The 15,471-nt window shown below is 34.5% G+C and overlaps 1 protein-coding gene across 2 annotated transcripts in view; it reads left to right on the top strand.

Moving 5' to 3' along the window:
* Nucleotides 1–15,471, top strand: part of SLF1 (SMC5-SMC6 complex localization factor 1) — a 34,953-nt gene extending 19,482 nt beyond the window's left edge. For both annotated transcript variants that reach the window (XM_051789281.1, XM_051789282.1), the window contains 7 exons: nucleotides 4,433–4,580; nucleotides 6,658–6,803; nucleotides 8,804–8,970; nucleotides 9,469–9,575; nucleotides 11,443–11,535; nucleotides 11,928–12,110; nucleotides 14,517–15,471. In XM_051789281.1, the coding sequence (XP_051645241.1) occupies nucleotides 4,433–4,580; nucleotides 6,658–6,803; nucleotides 8,804–8,970; nucleotides 9,469–9,575; nucleotides 11,443–11,535; nucleotides 11,928–12,110; nucleotides 14,517–15,013 (1,341 nt within the window). In that variant the 3' untranslated portion in view covers nucleotides 15,014–15,471. The remainder of the gene's footprint in view (nucleotides 1–4,432; nucleotides 4,581–6,657; nucleotides 6,804–8,803; nucleotides 8,971–9,468; nucleotides 9,576–11,442; nucleotides 11,536–11,927; nucleotides 12,111–14,516) is intronic.

The following is a 15,471-nucleotide window of genomic DNA, read 5'->3' as shown; positions in this document are numbered from 1 at the left end:
AAAATACCATATTTTTATAATCCAACTTGTCATTATCTTTTCCTTAACTCTTAATCTTATTATACTGATTTTTCTGTATACTCAGAGACTCCTTTTAAAATTCCATTACATAGTTTGAAAGGTCATTTGGAAAGCCAAAAGAGCAGATCCTTCCCAGCTGTGCAGGCAGAATTATGTTTTCTCCTTCCTTTTTTTATCATTTTAGAGATGCATAAATAAATCCACAGTATTTCTGTGTCATTAAATGTAGCTACAGAGTGCAAAATTTTCCTTCAGTTTGAGAGTGTGAGTCATTGTTACCAGTTTTAGTTTTTAAAAGCTGTAGGTTTAAGAGGCAATACCTTGACTTAGGGCCATTCAGAAAGCTAATTAAAAGGAATGACTTTGAATATTGTTACTATCTGCATGGTCACCGAAATTATGTGGTTTGTAGCAAAGTTTAAAGGGGTAACCATGTTTCCCAGTATGTTAGCTTGTGAGAAGAAACAAGCATGCCAATTATGGTATAGCAGACTTAGATGCAGTTCTTCAGTGAAAATACCTGTAAATAGAAACAGAAGAATAATTTAACTAAATTCTTTCTTGGGCCATATCTAACATAATCTTTTCTAAGTTTTAAAAGTGAGCAATTATTAAGTTTTTTATTTTTTTAGAATCTGATTCTCTCTTTTGTGATTCAAAGAGATTGCAACAAATAAGCACTTGAGTGCAGAGAAAATATTTGTTTCTTCTAGTGCTGATTTGTGGCAAAATTATGTTTTATGTATGTGTGTATGTAAACACACCTTGTGAAAAGAGCAATCAAAAAAAAAAAAAGGAAAACAAAACTGTAAAGACTCAAGTTGCATATGTGAATGTGTTTACTTTCCAATGTTAGACAGAATTTGCAGTATCATAAAAGTACCAGAATAAAATTTGTGACAGGAAATTGGATGCCCTTATGATCTCTGGGTTAATCTGTTGGTACAACTTAGAGGAATTAAGATGAAACACTATTTTTGTAGTTTAAAATGCATTGTTGAAGAACATGGAAGTTTTTCCATCACTTGAGCTTTTCAAATCAATTATTGAATATAATTTTAATATACATAATGTTTATTATTTGCTGTATTATTTAAACAGGCTTGATGCAGGAATTCCTGGTCAAAGTTCCTTGAATCAAATTTGTCAATTCAGTTTTAGAATTTAGAAGGGAATGTGTATATTGCTTATAGCACTTGGAGTAGCATTGCATGGCTTTTCACAATGTCACAGATGGTATCAGAAGTGCTTTTCATCCCTGAAAATGCTGTTTTGTTTTTTTTTTAAAGAACTGTCTTATGTAGCCTGACAAAGAAGTGAAAAAGGCATTCATTCTGGTTTTTAGTTGCATATTATGAATTTGTGTGGTGTAAATTTGCAGACGTAAATGTCTTTCTAGTCTGATCACTTCCGGTGGCTTTTTTGGAAGTATGGCATTTTTGGAGTACTGCATTTACATCACATGAAAAAGAACACTAAAGAACAGTTCTAAAACAACTCTGTAATTCAAAATAAAAAAGTTAATATTAATTTTCCTCCAACTTAAAAGCTTTCCTATTAGCACTTTTATGTGTACTAAAAGAAATGGTGAAACTTTTGCCACTGTAGCACTGTACTTGACTCGGCAAACCATTAAATGGAACAGCAATGTAGTTATTGGGAAAGACAAACACTATAACTTCGAACGTGCTCTCTTCCTCCCCTCGTCCTTCCACCAGCTTTTGTTGCTGAGCAAATGTTTAGAAGGCCTTTGGTCATTTTGGGTCAGCTGCGCCAGCTGTGGCCTCTCCCAGCTTCTTGTTGGAGGGGCAGAGTGAGAAAAAGGCCTTGTCACTGTCATACATGGTAGCAGATTTCATGTTTAATGGAAATGCTCTGGGTTTTTTCCTTTTTAACATTACATGTGTTTTCATTGCTATGTTGGTATTGTTTTGTGGTTGAAAATATTTTTAATATGTCAATATTTAAATATTTTTAGAACATATGATCCTTTCAGTAAATTAGAGCAATTTCCCCCTCATTTGTAGCATAGGACCATTTATTTCAAAATACTAAGGAGAAGCTCTTGGTTTGTCCTACTTTTTTTTTACCAAAATCAGTCAACCAAGCCTACAGTTGGCAGTATCTGGTTTGTCTCATTAGCATGCAGACATACTTATCTAGGCACATGTAGCTGCAACTAGTATATCAACTACATTTTATATGCAGCTATATATCTGACTGAGAAAATTATTAATACTTGCACTATTAACAGACATTATTTCAGTATTCTGCCTCAAGGTCTACTTTCACCCCCACCATTTTCTTAAAAGTATTTAATAAAGGAATTAATTAATCCTGTGATTTAGAAACAAGAAAGAGAATGTAAATACTTGTGCATTACATCTGTATCTACCTCAGATTATATCTCTATGTCATTGATCCTGTCACTTAACCTCTGTTAAAATTGTGCTTATTTGCTGCATTTGTGAAATTTATTTCCTAAAGACAACTATTGATGGAATTAAATTATTCACCTAGTATTTTGCTTTGGGGTCCAGTGATAAGAGGTATGGATACTTAAGGAAAATTTAAATGCACTTCGGATGTTTTAAATTGTTCTTCAGTTTCTGTTCCTGAAACCTTAGAAGATAGGGAGTAATGTACCCTTCTAAATATTAAAATTTTAGTTGAAAAAAGCTGTTTTCAGATTTTTAACGTCCATATCAGTGTTCTAAGGGATTTTTAATCGTGAGATTGCACAGTTCATCTAGAATAAAGTATTATGACACAGTAAAGCAAGGGGCAAACCAAATTAAGTAGAACTTAACAGAGTCATAGGAAGTATGACTGGAAGCAAGCTGGGAGATCACATTTCTAACCGATTTTGTCTGGCCACTTCTTAAAAACCTTCAGTGATGGAGGTTATGCTGCCACCCCACACCATGTTTATTTGTAGTTGTGTTTGTTCCTTTTCTTTTGAATAACTACTAACTATAGGGACAGTATTTATGTAGGTTTTTTGACAAATTACTTTATAATCTTTTTATTATAAAACTCATTTATGTCAGAGTCTCTGTTGCTCTTATTTATGTCTGTTTGACTTGCATTCAGACTGATTTTGGTGCTTTTCAACTCCTGAGGGAGTCCTATTAAATTATTTTAAACCAACCTTGAACATACTTTTCTTCTTAAAGGAGTATCAGAACAAACCATTGACTCAGTTGTGTGTACCTATTCAGTTCAATTTCCCTCTTAACCAAAATTGTCTAGTTTCAACTACTCATTCTGTTTCACTAGATGCCGCATGTCAGCTGGTGCTCTAGTATAACAGTAGTGATTTTTTTGGTAGAGCCTTAGGTAGGTGTCTCTGGTCAAATGAATTTTGTGTATTTCTACTATGGTGCATGTATTCTTCCAAGTTGCACTTTCATAAATAACTAATTTTTCTGTGTTTGTACATGTGGTCAGAGGAATAACTTACTTCAGAGTCATTGCATAAAGTATTTCTGCATGGCACAGAAAAGTATTCAGTAGACAGATATGACTTCACTTTGCACAGACTAACTCAGACACTAGAAACACTGCTTTACCTAAGCAGTAGTGATTAAGTTCTCACATGGGTGAACAAATGCTTCATCTATCTCATGGTAGTGTCTGGATAGCATACTAAATTCCTGTATATTATCTTGATGCCTCCTTAAGAAAATACACTTAGGCTTTTTTATTTACACATGACCATTTTATGCCATGGGGAGAAAATGGTGAGGCTGATACCCAAGGGGAGAAAATGGTGAGGCTAATACCCAAAGGTATGTGTTTTTTTCAAAATTTGCACCTGCTAGTCTCTTTGGAAAGAAGAGTTTCCTTTTGCAAAGTGGCTGCCAAAGATTCTTCTGTGCAGGACACTAACACCTTGCACCGTTTTCCCTTTCGGCACAGACATACATAGTTAGGCACAAAAGGAGCTTTAATTTCATGGTGAAATCTTTAGGAAAAGAGAATCGTAATAGAGCAGGGAAAAGAAGATCCTTGTATTGTCAAATACAAGGTTAACTGGAATAAGTCCAGTACCTGAAATCTTACGGTTAAACAAAACCTAACTTAAAAAGAAATCATGTAATTGTACTGGTAAGCTTTGATCCCATTTTGCATATTGTTTTAGACAGGATGTTTTCAAATAACTTGTTTCTCTCCAGTGCGAAATCTTAATTAGTGTGGCATCCGTGACATTAATTGTGTTGACCTGGCTGCAACAGCTAGCTTTTGAGCAGAAAAAGAAAGGCCAGTGAAGGAGTGACATGGCAACAGAGTAGGCTTTTATCTAAAGATATCCTCTTTATCATAGACCATGTTATTGCTGGTACATTATCAGTGTGAATTTGTTATACAGTACAGGTCTATAGATACTCTCTGGTTTTTTTCCATTTAGGCTTTCAGATGTGAAATTGCTGGTCTATTAAGTGCCATTCTTGGAACTGTGGTGGAATATTGGATCATCTCAGGTTTTCTTATGGACAGAAACGTGTTTCATCAAATAGCTGATGATTTGGCGGAGTACCTTGCCATTTCGTGTGATGGTGAGTAGCAAGGTCTCTCAAAAGTCTTCTAACCAGGTACAAAATCCTAACTAAAATCCTTGGTTTACCTTCAAGTTATTTTTTACGTCCTGTTGCAGCTGTGTACTGTGATAGTGTGGTGTGTGCATATGCAGGAAAGTGTTTTATTGTCTGTCTCTTGGTGTCAAGCAAAGACCAAAGAGAACAGGCTTTCGTATTAAAATCCCTCTAAATAAATCTCATTAAGTATTAATGTGAAAGCAAAACTGCACAGTGTGAGGAAGAAAAAAATGTTTGGAGCTCTCTTGTCAGTGTGGGAAAAGCTTTAAGCATATCATAGTAAAACTTAAATACAGAGAAGCACTTGGAGACACCTTACTTAACTCAGGCCAGTTTTGTCACTTCAGAAAACCAATCGTTTGCTAAAGACACTTCAGATGTAAGTACAAAAGCTACCCTGAACTCTGTGACTCCTACAGGCTGGAAGTGAAACATTTCAATGTCTCATTCCAAATCCTTAGAATTAATAGACTTTATCTGGGGAGTGGGGGAAAATTCCATTGAGTCCTAGGAATGACTGTTGTTCCCCCTCATTAAATATACTGGTTAAAAAGAAATGTCACGACTCAAGTAACTGTTATCATCTAATATGTAATGTTGGTTGAGGTGTCTGTACTTTTAGCAACTAGGGGTTGCAGAACTCAAAAGACAAAAAAAATAATTTCAAGAAAAATACTTAATTATTTTAGTTTCATTTTCAAACCTAATTCCCACCCCCACTCCCTCTACTGTCCCCATTGAAGAAATATGGATATTGTGGTTTCAGTCATCATTTTCTGTAGTAACAGGTGTATGTAGGCTTCATTTAAAGTGTATCTGCCTTCTACCTGGGTACTTGAGAACTATCCTGAAAAAAAATTAAACTAAAATCTTAGTCTTGGGACAAATATTTCCACTCCACTCTTACAGAAAGCAAATTATCAGAGCTGTTATAGCCTGCCTTGCATCTTAGAAGGCCAAATTAGATGGAACTTTGTAGTATTTAAATCAATGGAGCTTTTAGTTTGTACTACTATTGCCACCTCTCCAACAGATTTTCTAGCTGTCCTAGAATAAGGAGAATCTTAGTTATATATTTCTTACTTTCCTATACACAAATGGAAAATAAGAACAGCATTCACAGTCTGTTTATAAAGAATAAAGATTCTTTGACCTCTGCCACTTGGTACAATGCACAGCACTTAAAGCAAAATTGTTGCAGAGTTCTTCTAAATTCAGTTGCTCTTACAGTAGAAAACATCTGTACTCTCAAAACTTATGTTTTGATTGAGTCTACAGATCACTTAATTTATGAGCACTTCTTAGCAGAACAGAATATTTCCTCAATGCAGTAAAGACTTCCTTCCTCATGGCAGATATTCATCTCCACCTGTTTCACTTGTTATTTTGACAAAATTATTTTGCTAGAATCAAAATAGAAATTCATATCACCATAAGAAAAATCAGTCATTCCCTCTTGTTTTCCAAAAAAGAGAGGTAGGCCAGACATATGCCAGATATATATTAAGAAATATAAAGATATATAATTTCTTCCTCCACTGAGTGGTTTTATTTTTTTAAACAGTATAAGCTATTTGATACATCTGAATGGGGTTGCAATTTGCTTACAGTCACTTCTAATGTAGAACTTGTAGGTCACCCTGCATTACTTGCAGACTTATTGTTATTGTGTTGCAACTCTTATCTGAATTTGTGTCACTTAAATATTTAAAAGGTGATCACTTGCATAACTTCACAAATAAATAATTTTATTCTCAAAATAAAGGTGTAACTTTTATAAGAGTATATTGAGAGCATTTTAAAAACTGATGCATGAAAACTAATGCTTTGTCTTTTAACACACGTTAAATGTAGTAGCTGGTCATTATCTTAGATGATGGATAAAATGTTTTTTATTGTGATTATTTTTAGTAATTCTTGTGGAGAATAGCTTCTAAATCTGGAAGAGCTATATTTCTAGATAACTAGATGGTTTAGATTTTTGCATTCTCATTTAAATATTCACTTTATGTTTCCCCTCCCCATTACTTTTATCCAGATTTTTCTATATGTGAATTAAAAATGTTTATTTGTGCCATACCATCCCCCTGGCTTCAAATGTTTGTCGCAGAAGCAATTTTAAAACACATGTGTTTACAGAGGAATTTAACTGTTCCTACAGAACCTCTTTCTCTTCAGAAAATAGTAAGTAACTCTTCTACTCCTTAATAACTTTTCAGACTTCAAAATTTGACAAGTAATTGGATTCATAAAAGTCTCAAAAAATATTTTTTCTTTGTGGTCTAAGGTCATGCTTTTTGCATGCATTGTCTTCCATGTGTTCCACTGCATATAAATTTCTCTTTGCCTAAGATCTAGGTCTGGAATAGAATCTGGTAAGATTTTTCTTGCCAGAGAATTTGTCACACCTGATTAATTTGTTTACATGCCGTTAACTTGAAAGTCAAACAATGAAACAACAGTGAACACAATAAAAGCTTTTAAAAATAATCTCTGATGTAAATAGTTTATTGCAATGCTACATTTATAATTAAGGAAAATGCCAAATAGTGTGATTTTTCTGGGCTACCTTTTCCTTCTGTTTTTTTTAAGAGGTGACAGTCTATTATTCTGCTGTGTCCAGGCATTTGTTACATACAAGATTTTATGATTTTGAACCACATTGTATTCCTGTGAATTTTTCCTCTTAAAAATTTTCTTCTACTTACAAACCTTTACCTGCCTTCAAATCACAATTTGTGATAGTTTGTAAGGACATAAATGATGAAAACTGTGAAAGAAATTCTTAAAACCATGACAGCTGGCAGGTTGCAGGCAAAGCAGGGTGATCACACGATAATGACATGCCCTAACTTAGAGCGTCATTTCAGTAATCTTAGTACCAGTGCCTAAACAGAATATGGAATCCGTAACTGTTTCACTCTTTCTCTATGTCCTAGAATTCTACAGTTAGAGTCACAGAAAAACAAATTTACATCTTCATACATACACCATACATAAGTTTTCTTGAATTTTACAGGAGTTTATTGTCAACAGAGGTCACTGTTTATTAATACAGTATGTTTAAACAGAGCTCAAACAAAAGACTCAGAATTTTAAAAATAAACCAACTATATATCTAATATTTAAGTATATAGCCAACACATATGCAACAGGATTGCTATTTTTAGTATTGCCATGACTACTGATCACTCTCTACAACTACTGAAATGTAAATTTTTATAGTGCTTGAAACAAGTTCATGTGCTTTTTGTGGCTTTCCGTAGTATTACTATGTCTCCTTTCTTATTCCATACAATAAAAATTAACTATCATCCAGTTCTGTGAGTTCTTCTCATATAGCATCTTATCAGCTGGGCTTTTCTCTGGGTTCAATGAGTGACATCCCACTCTCTGGTGGTAAATGTGCAGTGAAGGCACAAGTGAGGTGTCCCTCACCCACAGCACATTGCCTGCAGAATCTAGAGTGATCTTAAGTAATCTAAATACTAAAAGCCTTCCATAATGCCTTTCTTCAGATATAGTCATTATGTTTTCATTGAATGAATCCCCTCACTGGACTTTTTCCTATGTTTTTGTCAAACTGCAGAAACTTAGATGAATTTTTTAAATGAGCTATATAAGTAAGTTTGAAGCTCTGTGTTACTGGAAAGAAACTAACATATCTAGAACACCCAACACTATCTTAATAATGAGAGAGCACTAAGAGATCACTAACTTATTTTCTTTAATTGCTCAAAGACTTAGTCCAACCCTTCATCTTAGAAGAGGTGAAGGAGCGGAATGAGTATTTCTTTAGGAAATTGCTCCCTGGGTTGGAAGCAGGAAGTTCATAAATTCTTTCATTAAATACATGAAAATCAATTAGTTGTACTCCACTCTTATGTCCAGCTTAAGTGATCCAAATTTTCTCAGCTACCAGAAGCCCAACAGAGGGGTCTAGAATTTCCCAGTTTCTGTCTCAGACACAAGCCACTCACCTCTGAGGCCAGTGTAAAGAGTGAGTTACAAGAATATCAAAAGGGATTGCAAAAGACAGCTTTAAACTATCTATATGTACAATCATTTAGTGATCAGATTTTTTAAAACTTAGATGCAGCAAGCTCTGGGTCATAGATGACTGCTTTGTATCAAGAACAACAAAAGAAAATTACTTCATTTTAAAAATACTACTTCTGCAACAGGTCTGTTCCTATTTGCCTGCTTTGAGAGAGATAGCATTGCATGAGACAAAGATACACAAAGCAAAGAAAAAGAAAATAGGGCAACAGCCATGCCCTGAGTCTCAAAGGGCATTACAGATGCTAAATGGCGATAAGCAGAACCAAGTCAAAGTGCTGCCTGATCTACCGTAAGTAATACCTATAACATCACCAGTTTTATTCTGCTTTGGGGGACAGCTTCTGACCTGACACATTTCTTGAACTTTATATGACCTGTTTTGTTGTCTACAAATTACTGCAACTGACAGAAAACTCCATTGTAAACCTGTAACACCTCTGGGCTGGGGTTTCCCCCTTTCCCTTTGATCGTCAGTTTCAGTGTATATGCAGACTGATGTAGTTGTATTTGCCCAGTATTAAATTTATAGGGTACATAGAGAAGTTGAACTGTTCATACAATTACCTTTAAAGAAAGTTTAATTATGGGCAATGGAATTTTATTACTGTTTTAAATAGTTATAATTAAAGGACATAGAAATTATGTAATTAAGACATTTTAGAAATTACACTGAAATGGATAGATCTAAGTATGCTATATATAAAAATTTAAAAACATTAAGTATATGTACATTATCTTAAAACATGAAATAGCGATTTTAAACCTGTCCCTTTTGCTCGCTTTTCAGAAACCTAACCTTTAAGAAGCTTACAGCAAAAGCAGAAGCTCAGACTGCACACACCAAGGAGAATTGCTATCTTTTGGCTGAAGAGGTATACAAGAGAAATATTAAAGGTATTCTATATATCTAATATATGTTAAGAACTTTAAAATGGTTAGAATTGACAGTTTCAGGTTTAAAAACTTATCCTGATGAATGCTGAACTAAAGTGATGGCTTATGCCCAAGAATTATTTTCTTATAGTTCATGTTTGGAATTATATATATGGTGCAATAAAGTTGCCTTCTTCATTACCCTCCTCCCAGATATTAAATAAAATGTACAGCTTGTGTGAGCATATTCCAGTCTTGCCTGCCTTACTTTGCTAATCCACCTCAACCTGTGCTTGGTAGGATCAACGTCTTCTGATTTGAAAGTATAATTCAGTCTTCATCTCTGAGTCTTAGACATTTTGTGAACAAAGACTGAGGAGTATGCTATGTTACATAGCTGTGTTAAGCATATGGACCGTTTTCTTCCAGGCATTCAGCCCAGACTAAGAAAGGCATTTGGCTTTTGTCTTAGCTATACTGGAACTCAAGTACCTAAGGAATAAAACAGCATTGCAGTAATTCATTTGTTTCCTCCTTATTACACAATTGCTTGAACAGAATTACTTTCTGGAACTACTTTTTGTCATCTTCATCATAAGAAATTTACCTATGACTATATTAATATGACACCCAAGAGAAGGCTCAGAAAAAAACCTGGCAAAAGCAAGCTGGGATTGTTCAAACAATAAAAACAGAATTGTAGCAAAACACTGAAGGATAAAAGGAAACCTCACATCCTTTTGTTATATAAGAGAGCTTCAGTAACAGAGCCAGACCATACATTTTAAAAATTGGTTCCCTTTCTCTTTATTGCTTTTGCAAGTAAAATTGGTGTGAATTATTATGTGCTGACTTCTACAAAGAGAAGTGAGCTGAAGGACTGGGAGGGGGGAACAAACCCTGCTTTTTTTCTGTTCTTTGTCTGCCAAAATTGTAAGTAGTGTCTTCTGCTGAAAGAATGAGTATGGAGCTGACAGATTTACATAGTGAAGGTATTAATATAACAAATTGTTCCATGTAAATCTTATCACAAAGGTTGAGAGATTTAGCCTGAGATATTTTGAATTTCTCAGATGTTTGGTGCATCATCTTTCACCTAGCATCAGGATTTTCTTCTTGCTCTTAGTCAAACCTAATCAATTATTGAAAGCAAAAGAGCATTTAGAACGGGTCTGAAGTTTTTATTATGCAGAAACTAATGGTGTCTTTACGTATAAGCATCAGCTCTCAGTTGCTTGTTGTTTAATTTTTCACACTTATTTCAGCTTATTACTATTGCTAGAGATTTTTTCCAGAGGATTTTCTTATTTTTATTATTATTACTATTTCTCTCTTTTTTCCCTCCCTCGCTGCTGTAGCCAAGTCAGGCAGCCTATTGAGAAACAGCAAACCATCTGTTAACGGATTTGAAGTTCTGAATTATACTTGAGTGTGTAGAGGCACTCGTGCTTAGCCAGAAACATTCATTTTGAATTAAGCTATAAATGCTGTGTAAAAAGAACCATACATTTTAATGCAGGTTCATGAATAAATTTAAGGGAGGGCAACTGCACTCTAAAGTTTTATTGCTTCAAAACCTGGTATTTTTTGGTGTTCTGTGATCACTTGGTGCTTTTATAGTGTGATTGAAGCTTTAAACCTTGAACTGGAGGGGAGATAATTCTTGTGTTAAACCGTTTGCAGTACAATTTCATTGCTAGATCTCTGGTGGAACAGAAGCTCTGTGGGTTTTTTTTCTTAAAGGATGGTTAAAAAGGATAAAGGAAAATCTTAGTTATTATTGAGTTTTCTGGTACACAGCCAGGTCTCCTAGTTCCAGGCACTTTGATTATTTTCTTTAGTTGCTATCTTGCCTAGTGTAGTGTAATCTATTAATTTTTCATGGTAGGAGAGACAGCCCTGCATAAAGCTTGCATAAGTAACAACGTGGAGAGATTGATTCAGCTTCTCTCTTTCCCTGGAACAGACATTAATGTTAAAGGTAAGTTATTCATTTTCTCTAGAGAACTAAGAAATAAAGCCAGATAAAGAACTCTATTAATATCTGTTTGGTAATAAAGTTTGTATTTATACTACTAAAACTGTCTTTATTATTTTAAACAACACAAAATGAGGACTTTTTAGCAAACATTGAGGTAAGATGAATTTGTAACTGAAGCGAGTTTTACCATCACATTTTCTGCTGATTTTTAAAAATGCTATTTAATTTTTTTCAGATTTTTTCAGTACAATTTCTTGTTTTGAAATCACAAGCTGCCACTCTAGCCATAATGAACACTAAAAATTAAAGTATTTTGCTGTGTAACAAATTACGTTATTAACATTTCAGTACTACTTCTGCTGTTTTAAAACTTCCCTTGATTTATAATGCAGACTATGCTGGCTGGACGCCTTTGCATGAAGCCTGTAACCATGGCAGCACAGTGTGTGTCCGTGAAATTTTGCAGCGTTGTCCAGAGGTAGACCTGCTCAGTCAAGTGGATGGGGTGACTCCTTTGCATGATGCGCTGTCAAATGGACATGTAGAAATTGGCAAGCTGCTACTTCAGCATGGGGGTGAGTGCATTTATGCTAAACTGGTTTAGGGAAATTATCTAACTGTTCTAAATCCATGTGAAGTTCACAGCGTTTTTCTTAATAGTTGTTTTAAAATACAATGTTATTATGAAAGATTTATTTTAAAACATTTTTAAGCTGAGCTGGTTTGGTTACAATAAAAATAATACTGTTTTCACAGTTATCTTGATCAGCTGAACATGAAATTAACCAGGATTTTCACATTTTTTCCAGTATGTTGATGTTTTTATTCTGCATTTTACACCATATGCATTGTAACTATATTCTCCATAGTCATTAATGAAGGTGCAGATTACCTAGTCAGCAAGCAAGGCTAAGGATTTTCTTTTGTTTTGATTGATTTTTACCACAATGCAAATATAATCATGTATTTCAACATAAATTTGTTCAGGATTTATGAAAATTAATGTGAAGGTCTTTGAAGAACACAATTAGTTTGGTAATTAGTTTAAGAAAGGAATTTATATTGTAATCATGATAACTGCTGTTTAGGGATAATAGTGGGAGGGATGCCTTAGTTTCTAAAAAAAGATACATTGCCCCTTAGGCAGGCACATGATAAATGTTTTAAACAATATTTTTTGTTCAGTGACAGGGTATTTGTATCTTGGTTTGAAGTATGTATTGTATCAATATATTTAACTTACTATATTTTTTAAAAAAACAACCAAATAAAACAACCAAAACCAAACAACTACATAGAATGGTCTTAGGTATCAACTCTTCCTTCTTTTAATTAGTTTATTAAAATGCATGGTTTTCAGTATCTGTACCACTGACCTACTGTGTCAGCATAAACTGTGTTTTATATGCCTAGTCGATTTTTTCAATAAAAATCATTCTGTGTGTAGTCATGAGGCAGAAGAGTGCACTGTGTTGAGATGGCCTATTACTTAATTAAGGTAGAGAAACAAAATTTTATTTCATTCTTGGCATACAACCAATATTTACAGTCTTCTCCTGCCCCCTAAAGGCTACGTCTGTGTCTGTTGTGCATGTACTGGATCATAATCAGTACACTCCTCTGCAGTTCTGCCTCTGTGTTAGAGGAGCCTCAGTTCTGTGATTCCCAGGTGTTTTATATATTTACTCAACCATGTATCTGACATGCCAAGCCAATACCTGGGCTCAGTTCCATCAGTCTAAGTGATGCAACAGCCAATATTATAGTAAACCCAGCTCCTCAATTGGAAATGGCATTGCACTGACAGATGTACATTTTTCCTAGGCTATTGTGAAAAATTGGTAGTGGATGATCTTTTTGTCTTAGGGGAAGAGGTCTACTTGCACTTGCATTCTTCAAGGTTTTCTGGCAACTCTAAGGCTGCAAATATATATTATATTTACCTTTGTCACTCTCTGAGTTATGGCCTGGTAAGTAACTAACAAGACTGTGGTAGAAAGAATCTTACCCATTCAGTGTGAATTTACTCAGCTTAGTAATTTAGAACACATCTCTTTAAAAACTTACTCCATTTTCTGTCTTTAAAAACCTTCAGCTTGCAGAAGATTTAATGATACTAAATAATCAGTAATAATACTAAAGCTTAAATCAGGGCAAAGTTAAAATTTCTACTATGGATATGTAATGCAAGGCTTTGCCTTTTGTCAATAAAATGTATTTCTGAAGAAGTATTCAAGTTAAAGTGACATTATTGCTTTACCAAGTAACCCAAATTTATGTAAGTAGATTCCTGATGTGTTCATCTTTGAAAAACACCTGTAGTGTCTTAACAGCCTTCCTTTTTTCTTACTGAGGCAGCCTTTCTTAAACTTATCAGGAGATGTGTAAGCTGTTCAAATATTAATAGGTCCACTGTACTAATAAGCAGGAAATACTGAAAGAATGCAGTGTAGTCTGAAAAGTAAACATCCCATTTACTCACTTTAATTCTATTTATTAGAGCAATTATGTTTTGCATTTCAGAAGTCTGTTCAGACCAAATTTTGAAACTCAGTTGTTGGGGAAGACTTGGATTCTCACCTCAATAGTTTATCTTGCTGCATAGCCTAAGGCAAGATTGGCCACACCATCCTGAAAAGGAAAATAAAGATCATCACAGTAACATGCCTTTAATTTGAAGTCGGTGTCAGCAAATAACCTGCTCTGTAAAGTACTTAACAGAATTTTGCAACAGTAATAACATTACATTTTTACATACTCTATGGAAGTTAACACAAAAGCTTAAAGAAAATTTTACAGAGGATCTCTCTACATGTTCTAGATTGTATTGCAAATATGTAACTCATCAGTTACATCGACATAACTTAGTATGAAAAGGAACTTAAACAGACTCCTAGCTTCTGGCAAAAACCAATCCAAAATCTTGTTTGGCTGCCAAATCAAATCTGCTGTTGTTATTAATGTTTATATTTTCCCTGCAGGACCAGTCCTTCTACAGCAAAGGAACTCCAATGGAAAATTGCCACTGGATTGTGTTGAGTCAGCAGCAGTAAAGGAAGAACTTTTGAATCTTGTTCACCCAGAAGAGAGCATTGAAAGCTTTTATGAATGCATAGAACAAGAGTTTTGCAGTCAGCAGAGAGAACTGTGTTTGATTTTATTTAATAAGCTGCTTCTGAATTATTGTTCAGTTTATAATCTCTCTTCACCCTTGACTTTAACTCTCAGAGAGGCAGCTTGTTCAAATGTATTTCCAGTAATGGTTTATGGTAACTCCGAGATGAAAAACACATTTTCTGAAGATTGGTTAGTAGATACATATTTTAGAGAACTAGAAACTTTTCAAAAGCTACCACAATTTCTTCAAGAAATATCTGGAAACATGTTTTTCTTCCCTGGAGAACAGATGAAAGTCTTGTTAGCAACTCTGGAAACTATGGTAGAAGCATATCAGCTCTTAAATCTTTATAGCAGTTAAGTTCTAAACAAACCACATTGGCTGAATCTTGATTGTTAACCCTTGGTATTGGCCTAGCTTTTTTTCTGACAAATTTCACAGCCCTACACATGTTGGTGTCTCCCACAGTGTTACTATCTTCCTCTAGCAGATCCTGGAAGTCAGAAACACTGATTCAGCACAGTTTTTTGGCAAAATTTTTCTAGTACTTGCCTGACAGATCTAGATGTCTGTGATCTTAGGAGGGTGCTATATCATCTGCAATGAGTTAAGCTTTGTATTTTCTGTCTTGAAAGTCTTTGTTACTTGTCTCATGCCATAGGTCACTTTGGTTTTCAGAGGCACTGACCCTAAATTTAAACCTAGTAATTGATTGTTTCAATCCTTGAGAAAGGCTTGTGCCTACATATTTTAATATCCTTTAATAAAGCTAATGTTATAAATATCTGTCATGAAATAAAAACATATGGAAAAGCAAA

The sequence above is a fragment of the Manacus candei genome, unplaced genomic scaffold (genome assembly GCF_025592945.1).
Source record: "Manacus candei isolate 608988 ecotype Guabito, Panama unplaced genomic scaffold, ASM2559294v1 h1tg000027l, whole genome shotgun sequence".
Classification (NCBI taxonomy): Eukaryota; Metazoa; Chordata; class Aves; order Passeriformes; family Pipridae; genus Manacus; species Manacus candei.
The sequence above is the reverse complement of the archived record's forward strand: the minus strand, read 5'-3'. Positions and strand labels throughout refer to the sequence as shown.